Source organism: Giraffa tippelskirchi, chromosome 10, assembly GCF_054371585.1.
Source record: "Giraffa tippelskirchi isolate mGirTip1 chromosome 10, T2T-mGirTip1v1.2.pri, whole genome shotgun sequence".
Classification (NCBI taxonomy): Eukaryota; Metazoa; Chordata; class Mammalia; order Artiodactyla; family Giraffidae; genus Giraffa; species Giraffa tippelskirchi.
In genome coordinates this window covers 10,116,815-10,127,395 of record NC_137284.1, presented here as the reverse complement: position 1 = coordinate 10,127,395, position 10,581 = coordinate 10,116,815, and the positions used below count along the sequence as shown (strand labels likewise).

General features: G+C 46.6%; 1 protein-coding gene and 1 long non-coding RNA gene across 3 annotated transcripts in view; one reads left to right on the top strand and one right to left on the bottom strand.

Annotated features, from left to right (window-relative positions):
• Positions 1-1,626: 1,626 nt before the first annotated feature.
• LOC145523804 (uncharacterized) lies at positions 1,627-6,143 on the bottom strand. Its single transcript, XR_014066893.1, has 2 exons — positions 6,090-6,143; positions 1,627-5,690 (listed from the first exon to the last, which is right to left on the bottom strand). It is a non-coding gene; the product is annotated as an uncharacterized LOC145523804 (long non-coding RNA).
• Positions 6,144-6,427: 284 nt separating this feature from the next.
• Positions 6,428-10,581, top strand: part of INCENP (inner centromere protein) — a 29,735-nt gene continuing 25,581 nt past the window's right edge. For both annotated transcript variants that reach the window (XM_081534798.1, XM_081534797.1), the window contains exons 1-2: positions 6,428-6,550; positions 10,344-10,494. In XM_081534798.1, coding sequence (XP_081390924.1) covers positions 10,355-10,494 — 140 coding nt within the window. In that variant the 5' untranslated portion in view covers positions 6,428-6,550; positions 10,344-10,354. The remainder of the gene's footprint in view (positions 6,551-10,343; positions 10,495-10,581) is intronic.

Sequence of the window (10,581 nt, the reverse complement as noted above, 5' to 3'; positions counted from 1 at the left end):
AGCTGGCACCTCAAGTCGCTGAGGAAGGAGATATCAGATCTAGGAGCAGGTGGAGTGATTGGAATTTCAGAGTATGAGCAGACATTTATGTGGTCCTCTACAAGGAAGGGGGAAGGCAATGGCACCCCACTCCAGTACTCTTGCCTGGAAAATCCCATGGACGGAGGAGCCTGGCGGGCTGCAGTCCATGGGGTCACTGAGTCGGACACGACTGAGCGACTCCACTTTCACTTTTCACTTTCATGCCCTGGAGAAGGAAATGGCAACCCACTCCAGTACTCTTGCCTGGAGAATCCCAGGGACGGGGGAGCCTGGTGGGCTGCCGTCTATGGGGTCGCACAGAGTCGGACACAACTGATGCGACTTAGCAGCTACAAGGAAGGGAAGATTCGGCGCAAGTGAAATTAGAATCAGTTGCATGTGGAAGGGTGAAATGGTGCAACCACTCTGGAAAACTGTATTTTATAAAGTTATACATACACTGGCTATATGCCCCAGCATTTTCATAATAACAGAAATATGGAAAAAATCGTATCCCAAATATCCCCATCAGCAGAATTAATTAAGATTGCAAAATATTCATAAGTTGTGTTAATACTTTTATATGGCAGTAGTAAGAATGAAGGAACGAGAGCCACAAATAACAGCATGGATGAATCTCACATAATATTGAGCAAAAGATGCCAGACACAAGAGCAAACTGTATAACACTTTATTTTTTCTAAAACACAAACTTTTATTTTTTAAAAAATAAAAATTATGTTGAGAGATGCATGTGTTTTGGTGGTAAACCTATACAGTAGTCCCCCTTATCTGGGGGGGATAGTTTCCAAGACCACCAGTGGATGCCTAAAATCTCAGACAGTACCAAAGTATATACCAGGTTTTTTTCTACACATACATACCTATGATAAAGAGTAAATTATAAATTAGGCACAGTAATAGATTGACAACAATAGAACAATTATAACAATCTACTGTAATAAAAGCTATATGAATATGGTCTTTCTCTCTCAAAATATCTTATTGTACAAATGTAATGCCTTTTCCATCATAACTAAGCAGTTCTTGGGCACTGTAGGCTGAAATGTTTACAGTTCGAGGTGTGACAGCAAACTAGCACGAGTTTCTTTTTCCTTCTTCACAATTTCACAGATAGAAGCGTCATTCTTACCAAAGATCTTAGTAATCTGTGTATTTTTTTTTTATGAAGAACTTTCACATTTTCACTTAAAGGGAGCACGTTATGGCTTTTCTTCGTCATATCTGAACTGCCAGCACCACTACTCTGGCGCCTTGAGGCCATTATTAAGTAAAATTAGGGCCACTTGAAAACTGAGCACTTTGATGCCTGGACAATTAATCCAATCAACCAAGACAGTAAGTAGCTAAATGAAGTGCACACTGGAACGGGATGAATCTTGGCACCAGATGGATACAGCAAGTGGTGCGAGATTTCAACACCCCACTCTGAACACAGCACAATTTAAAACTTATGAATTATTTAATTCTGGAATTTTCCATGTAATATTTTTAGACTGCATCTGACCCCGGATAACTGAGATCTTGTAAAGTGAAACCATGGATAAGGGGAGACTACTGTACAAGCAATCAATGATTACCATATTTTTTTTTTTTAAAGGCTTTATTGTGAGAAAGGGAGCAAGTGGGCTTCCGGGAGGCTAGCGAAGCTCTATTTCTTAACCTGGGAGGTGCTTTTTAAGGAATGATTTTGACAAACTAATAAGCTGTATATCTCTGTTTTGTGCCCTTTTCTAGCTGTGTGCTCTATTTCACAATTAAACTGTTGGAAGGGAGGAATGAAGGGAAATCCTCACTCAGGATAATTTGAGGTGTCCAAGAAGCCAGGCTCTGCCCCCAGGTCCATACACCACCCGCAGCATGAGGCCCCAGCCAGGGTAGCCCCTTCCTCGCTGGTCGCCAGATCCTCTGGCACAGGCTGTCTAGAAAGTAAAATGCCTTATCAGCACTCTGGCTGCCAATCAGCGGCGCCTGCGCATAGGTGCCTGCAGGAGACTCGGTTACGCCTGCGCAGTCTGCACAGCTGGGCATTAACTCCAGTGCAGGAGCAGCTGGAGCAAGGGGATCGCTGGCAGCTGCCCTGTGGGCAAAGTATTAATACTTGGCCAGGGAGGTGCAGTCGCATGTCCGCTGAACCGAGTTGCAGGCTACTAAAGGGGTAGCCATGTTTAGTTCCAGAAATGTTCTAACTTGTGCTGTGCTTAGTCACTGTCGTGTTCGACTCTTTGCGACCCCGTGGACTGTAGCCCGCCAAGCTCCTCTGTCCATGGGGATTCTCCAGGCAAGAATACTAGAGTGGGCTGTCATGCCCTTCTCCATGGGATCTTTCCATTCCAGGGGCCGAACCCAGGCGGATTCTTTACTGTCTGAGCCACCAGGATTCTAACATAGGGCTCAGCAAAACTATAGAGGATAGACAGTAAATAGTTTAGGCTTTGTGGGCCAAGAGGGGAAATCTCCTACATTACACAGGTATTTCAGTAACAAGAGAAAAACTTGTCTACAGCTTTAAAAATTGATGTAATTCAAAATAAAGCAATAATGATTAAAATTTTTAAAGGAATAGGGCTACGAATTAAAATAGAATTGTAGTTTGAGGCTGGGGTGTGGAGGATAATATTTCTTAATTGTGGCTCATAATTAAGTTTGAGCAAACGCCAAGTGAAGGACAGGGAAGCCTGGAGTGCTGCAGTCCATGCGGTCACAAACACTCAGACACGACTGAGCGACTGAACAACAATAATCATTAAAACTCAAATATGATGTTCATCTGTAAATGCAGATCTACAGCGAGAGTTTTACCCACTTCCTTTTAAAAGTGTCTTTTCATACAGATATTAATGCCAGATATTGATAATTTGAGATGATTTCAGTTGACCATATTCATCACCAGAAAATGGGCTTCCCTAGTGGCTCAGTTCCCCAGGTCGGTAGGTGCCCAATATGCTACTAGAGATCAGTGGAGAAATAACTCCAGAAAGAATGAAGGGACGAAGCCAAAGCAAAAACAACACCCAGTTGCAGATGTGACTGGTGATAGAAGGAAGGTCTGATGCTGTAAAGAGCAATCTTGCATAAGAACCTGGAATATTAGGTCCACGAATCAAGGCAAATTGGAAGTGGTCAAACAGGAGATGGCAAGAGTGAATGCTAACATTCTAGGAATCAGCGAACTAAAATAAGCAATAAGCAAACACCTTATTGCCAAATTCAGACTTAAATTGAAGAAAGTAGGGAAAACCACTAGACCATTCAGATATGACCTAAATCAAATCTGTTATGATTATACAGTGGAAGTGAGAAATAGATTTAAGGGACTAGATCTGATAGAGTGCCTGATGAACTATGGATGGAGGTTCGTGACATTGTACAGGAGACAGGGATCAAGACCATCCCCAATAAAAAGAAATGCAAAAAGGCAAAATGGCTGTCTGAAGAGGCCTTACAAATAGCTGTGAAAAGAAGGGAAGCGAAAAGCAAAGGAGAAAAGGAAAGATACATCCATTTGAATGCAGAGTTCCAAAGAATAGCAAGGAGAGATAAGAAAGCCTTCCTCAGTGATCAGTGTAAAGAAATAGAGGAAAATAATAGAATGGGAAAGACTAGATATCTCTTCAAGAAAATTAGAGATACCAAGGGAACATTTCATGCAAAGATGGGCTCAATAAAGGGCAAAAATGATATGGACCTAACAGAAGCAGAAGATATTAAGAAGAGGTGGCAAGAATACACAGAAGAACTAGCAAAAAAGATCTTCATGACCCAGATAATCACAATGGTGTGATCACTCACCAAGAGCCCGACATCCTGGAATGTGAAGTCAAGTGGGCCTTAGGAAGCATCACTACAAACAAAGCTAGTGGAGGTGATGAAATTCCGGTTGAGCTATTTCAAATCCTGAAAGATGATGCTGTGAAAGCACTGCAGTCAATATGCCAGCAAATCTGGAAAACTCAGCAGTGGCCATGGGACTGGAAAAGGTCAGTTTTCATTCCAATCCCAAAGAAAGGCAATGCCAAAGAATGCTCAAACTACCACACAATTGCACTCATCTCACACACTAGCAAAGTAATGCTCAAAATTCTCCAAGCCAGGCTTCAGCAATACATGAACCGTGAACTTACAGATGTTCAAGCTGGTTTCAGAAAAGGCAGAGGAACCAGAGATCAAATTGCCAACATCCGCTGGATCATCGAAAAAGCAGGAGAGTTCCAGAAAAACATCTATTTCTGCTTTATTGATTATGCCAAAGTCTTTGACTGTGTGGATCACAATAAACTGTGGAAAATTCTGAAAGAGATGGGAATACCAGACCATCTGACCTGCCTCTTGAGAAATCTGTATGCAGGTCAGGAAGCAACAGTTAGAACTGGACATGGAAGAACAGTCTGGTTTCAAATAGGAAAAGGAGTATGTCAAGGCTATATATTGTCACCATGCTTATTTAACTTATATGCAGAGTACATCATGAGAAATGCTGGGCTGGATGAAGCACAAGCTGGAATCAAGATTGCCGGGAGAAATATCGATAACCTCAGATATGCAAATGACACCACCCTTATGGCAGAAAGTGAAGAAGAACTAAAGAGCCTCTTGATGAAAGTGAAAGAGGAGAGTGAAAAAGTTGGCTTAAAGCTCAACATTCAGAAAACTGAGATCATGGCATCCGGTCCCATCACTTCATGGCAAATAGATGGGGAAACAGTGGAAACAGTGAGAAACTTTATTTTTTTGGTTTCCAAAATCACTGCAGGTGGTGACTGCAGCCATGATATTAAAAGACACTTACTCCTTGGAAGGAAAGTTATGACCAACCTAGACAGCATATTAAAAAGCAGAGACATTACTTTGCCAACAAAGCTCCGTCTAGTCAAGGCTATGGTTTTTCCAGTAGTCATGTATGGATGTGAGAGTTGTAGCGTAAAGAAAGCTGAGCTCCGAAGAATTGATACTTTTGAACTGTAGTGTTGAGGAGACTCTTGAGAGTCCCTTGGACTGCAAGGAGAGCCAACCAGTCCATCCTAAAGGAGATCAGTCCTGGGTGTTCATTGGAAGGACTGATGTCGAAGCTGAAACTCCAACTTTGGCCACCTGATGCAAAGAGCTGACGCAATGAAAAGACCCTGATGCTGGGAAAGATTGAGGGCAGGAGGAGAAGGGGACGACAGAGGATGAGATGGTTGGTTGGCATCACTGACTCAATGGACATGAGTTTGGGTAAACTTGGAGAGTTGGTGATGGACAAGGAGGCCTGGCATGCTGCAGTCCATAGGGTTGCAAAGAGTCAGACACGATTGAGCGACTGAACTGAACTGAACCGAGTGGCTCAGTCAGTAAGGAATCTGCCTGCAATGCTGGTGGACCAGGGTTCACTCACTGGGTGGGGAATGTCCCCTGGAGAAGGAAATGGCAACCAACTCCAGTATTCTTGCCTGGAGAATCCCATGGACAGAGGAGCCTGGTGAGCTACAGTCCACAGGGTCGGCTATAGTCCATGGAGTCTCAGGAGCGTCCAACATGACTTGGCGACTTAACTATCACCAGAAAGGTATGCGTAGAATTGTTAGCTTCTTCTCTTGATATTTGCCTTTTAGCAGGTCATCGCATTGCAGATTAATGACTTCCAGTTGGAGACGAAGTGGGAAGTCCTGAATAACAGAGTTAAATCGATTATGAAATAATGGAAATTTCCTCTGCATTTGCATCAAAGTCTGATAAAGTATGCTGGAACTGCAGTTTGAGCTTGGAAATTTGTGTGGAAATGGAAATCTGGATTTTTACTTTAACCTTTGACAGCAAGGAAAGCATATAAGCAATTTGGCTTTACTTGTGACTCCGACAATGTTAATTGTTATGGAAATAATTTTGCTGTATTATAAATTTTGCTGTTTTGCTTCGTAATTTTAACCTGAAATCATTAAGAAACATCATCGTCTATATTATTTCTGTAAAGTGGCAGAGGTCGTCCCGTATTGAGGACAGAGCTGGATGAAGAATGGCAAAGTGAACATTCCGGAAGAGAGCACGATCCATAACTAACGCCTCACCTATCTCCCAGGTCCCTCAGGGCACTTGCAATGCACGCTGGGACTTGTAGTTCTGGCGTGTGAGGCCTTGCGCGCGCAACCCCCACCGCGGACGATCTCCTTTCTAGGCCGCGCGCTGCTGTTCCCGGAAGCTGTGCAGGTTAAAGTTTCAACGCTTCCTCTCCCCTCCTCTTAGTCCCGCAGACTGCCAATCCACGTAGCCAATCGATGGCCTGACTGGTGCTTCCTTTTACTTGATTGGCGTAGAGTTTTGCAGCCGCCCAGACAAACTTGACGGGGATTGGCCGAGTCTTCAGTTTTGAAAATCGTAGGTTTGGCCCGCGCTGTACCGCCCCGTTAGTTCACTGCAGCCGCAATCCTTGGAGGCCGGGAGCCGTGGGGCTTGGGCCGGCTGGGATTTGTGTTGGGAAGGTCGCCGGACTTGGATCGGAGCTGCACTTAAGGAGACGCGGTGCAGTCGAGTGAGTGTGCGCGGGCGGCCGGCGGGGCTGGGGGTCGTTAGCAATTTGTTTTCCCTCCGCCAGCCCTGGACCGGGGGGCATGACCTCCCCTGTCCCGCGTAGCGACCTGCAGGGGATGGGTCACCTCTTCCCAGAGACGAGGTGCCCTGACTTGGTCCTGGGGCCCAAGATGACCCCACCCCGCCTCGTCCCCCTCCAGGTGCCTTTTGTTGACCTGGACGCGCAGGAAGCACCCACCGACCGGGTTGTGTAGCGGCATTATACCAGATGGCATTTCACCAGATGGCATTTCTGTACAGTTAACCCTCGCTCACCACCTCCCTTATCGGCTGAGCAACATTTTAAATCGACCCATTTCCGGAGGCCAGTGGTGCTTTGTCACTGCCCAGGCACGTTTACTGACAGTGGCCTTCTCTGGGGCCCAGTCAGAACTTGGCGCCTACCTTTCCGAAGTTGAAATGGAGTAGGCGGCAAAGCTTGAGGTTAAGAGCACAGTTTAAATCCGGGCCCCGCCCCTGACTTGCCCGAAGACTTGGACTTAACTTAAGTCTGCCTCAATTTGTTCATCTGCACTCGGAGAAGGCAATGGCAACCCACTCCAGTACTCTTGCCTGGAAAATCCCATGGACGGAGGAGCCTGGTAGGCTGCAGTCCATGGGGTCACTAAGAGTCAGGCACGACTGAGCGACTTCACTTTTACTTTTCACTTTCATGCATTGGAGAAGGAAATGGCAACCCACTCCAATGTTCTTGCCTGGAGAATCCCAGGGACGGGGGAGCTTGGTGGGCTGCCCTCTATGGGGTCGCACAGAGTCGGACACGACTGAAGCGACTTAGCAGCAGCAGCAGGATCTCCTTGAGGTTGTGGCGAGAATGAAATTCGATGATGCTCCACCCGAGCATGGAGCAGGTCTCTTTACAGAAAGCAGCTATTAGACCCTCCACTGAAGTGTGGTCAGGGTTGGCTGGTGGACTTCCCGCACCCTCAAAAGAACAGGCATTGTGAAAGAGGGCTGGGGGGCTCTAATGTGTGACGTGAGAAAAGTATTGGGAGAGGAAGATGAGCCTCCTTCACCCTTGGTGGGAAGTAAGGTGCTTTGGGTTTGTATCCAGGTTCTTACAGGGGACTGAAAAGATTTTTATTGCTTTTCCCCGGACCCTCATTCTCAACACTGATCTCCTTTCTCAGGGTCATCTCTGATCTAATAACAGTGACCCTTTTTAAATAGGCTGAGGCTGCTGAAAACAAACTTCCTTATGGAAGAAGCTCAAACACCTCTTTGCACTTTGTATAAGAAGCCCTCGCCCACTTTGCCATTTTGAACGAATACTTTTTTTTAATAAAAGAGCAAATTGTTTGCTTTCCATAGCACCAGGTGTTTTCTGTTCTTTAAACAGGTCTCTCTCTCCTAGCCTCAAACTGGATTCCTGTCTTTAGCCAGGGCTGAGCGCTGGGACAGAGGGACGGGGGGGGGGAGTCAGAGAGATGGCAGCCAGGAGGCTGTGCTGTGACTGCAATATGCACACCTGTCTCTGCCCAAAGCCTCTGCGATCCTGCCCTGACGGTGCTGCTCTTGGCTCCTCGGAGTAGGGCTTTGGATGAGGAAGGCGTGCTCTAACCTGTGTAGAATGCCCTCATTTGGTGTCCCTGTGTGTGTGTGTGTGTCTTTAGGGAGGGAGTTAGAGTGGCTGTAGAATGTTTATTTCTAGGTGTACAGTTGATAGATGGATCTACTCATTCAACAGGTATTCCTTTTGTGCCAGGCACTCTGCCAAGCTCTGGGGTTCAAAGCTATGAGCAAGACAGACCAGGGCTTACCCTCAGGAAACAAATGCTTAGTGGGCAGAGACAGGTAGTCAGCAAGCAGATACATCGTCACCTGAGTGTTGCGCAGAATATTGAAACTGATGAATAGGATGGTCCTCCCTACGTTGCTGAGAGCCAAGTGCTGAGGAGTGAGCTGTACCAAATAGGAGACAGAAGGTTCCAGGCAGAGGGCAGAGCTTGCTCGAGGAACAGAGGCTAGTGTGCTCTGGAAATCAGGCCCTGGGAAGTCAGTCCTATGAGGCTGCAATAGCACCTGGTGTTAAGCGCTTTGTAAGGGTCAGTGACTCAGCCCCTCCTTCCAGAACCTCCTGTCTTAGGCTGAGCTGTGTGTGGTTGTTGGTTTTGAAGGTGTCGATCGGGGTAGTGGGTCACTGCCACGGCATGAGACATGCAGTCTGTTATTATGGCTTGTGACTGTCACCCATTAATTCATTCTTTCATTCATTGCCCCAGTCGGGATATTTACTGAGCCCCTGCTGTGAACCAGAATAGAACACTTCTTCATTGCCTGGGGCTTTGGTGATAATTTTATAACTGAGTTTTGAGGAGAATATCTGAGTTTCTAGTTGTTTGTTTTTGTTTGTTGGAGTTGCTAGTTTTTTAAGAAATTAAGACATAGAAAGCAAGCTTCTGGTTACCAAAGGGGAAAGGGAGGAAGAGATAAATTAGGAGCTTGGGATACACACTACGATACACAAAATAGATAACCAACAAGAACCTGCCGTATAGCCCATGGAATTCTACTCAGTATCTTTTAATAACCTGTAATGAAAAAGAATAGATATATATGTATCTGTAAACTGAATCACTTTGCCATGCATCTGAAACTAACACAACATTGCCAATCAGCTATACTTCGATAAAAATTATTTTTAAAAAATTAAGGGAAAATTAATTTTGTATTTTATACTGCCTGATATTTCTAGACTAAGTTTTCTAGAAAACAAGACATTGCTTATCCACTCCCCTCATGCTCCCTCATCCATCCGAAGGCGTTTCACCTCAAGGGAGAGTTGTAGGGGTCTCTTAGAGAAGACCCTGTCTCTGGACTGCTGCTGCTGCTAAGTTGCTTCGGTCGTGTCTGACTCTGTGCGACCCCATAGACGGCAGCCCACCAGGCTCCCCCATCCCTGGGATTCTCCAGGCAAGAACACTGGAGTGGGTTGCCTTTTCCTTCTCCAGTGCATGAAAGTGAAAAGTGAAAGTGAAGTCGCTCAGTCGTGCCTGACTCTTAGTGACCCCATGGACTGCAGCCTACCAGGCTCCTCCGTCCATGGGATTTTCCAGGCAAGAGTACTGGAGTGGGTTGCCATTGCCTTCTCTGCTCTGGACTGCAGGGGCCCCTTAGAGAAGAGCCTGTCTCTGGACCACCACTTTCTTACCCACCCCTTTGGAATGCAGAGCTCTTGTCATTCACTAGCATCCATAAGAGGCAGTTGGATTCGATGTTCTTTGGCCTGACACCTGGGGTTAGCTCAAGTGTTAGTCACTCAGTCGTGTCCGACTCTTTGCAATCCCGTGGAATGTAGCCTGCCAGGCTTCTTTGTCCATGGGATTCTCCAGGCAAGAATACTGGTGTGGGTTGCCATTTCCTTCTCCAGGGGATCTTCCCTGTGCAGGGATCGAACGCAGGTCTCCTGCATTGCAGGCAGATTCTTTACTGTCTGGGCCACCAGGGAAGCCCCTAGGTGTACCTCAAGGTGGCCCTCAGTCACCTTCAGGCAGTAAGAGGAAGAGGTAAGAACACGTCTGTGTTTGGGCAGGTCAAGGGGTCCTTCCTGGTTGGACTGCAGTCTCTCTTGAACCCAGGAAGCCCATTTATAAGGAGGTCCATTGATCCCAGAATTGGCTGGGCAGTGTGGACTTACGCAAACAGTGTCATATGGGGGTGGGGAGGGGGTGGTGTTTCAAGAGTGTGACGATTCCAGCCTGAGCCCCCAGGCCTCTTGTCTCTGCTTTCTCCAGGCAGAGCCACCATGGGGACAACAGCCCAGGGGCCTATTCACTTGCTGGAGCTATGCGACCAGAAGCTCCTGGAGTTTGTCTGCAACGTGGACAATAAGGACATGGTGTGGCTGGAGGAGATTGAGGAGGAGGCCGAGCGCATGTTCACCAGGTGTGGGGGTGGGGGGTGGGGGTGGGCAGGAGAGGGGTGGCACTGGCAGGATGCACCAGGGGCTGCCTGGCTGCTGCGGCCTTAGGG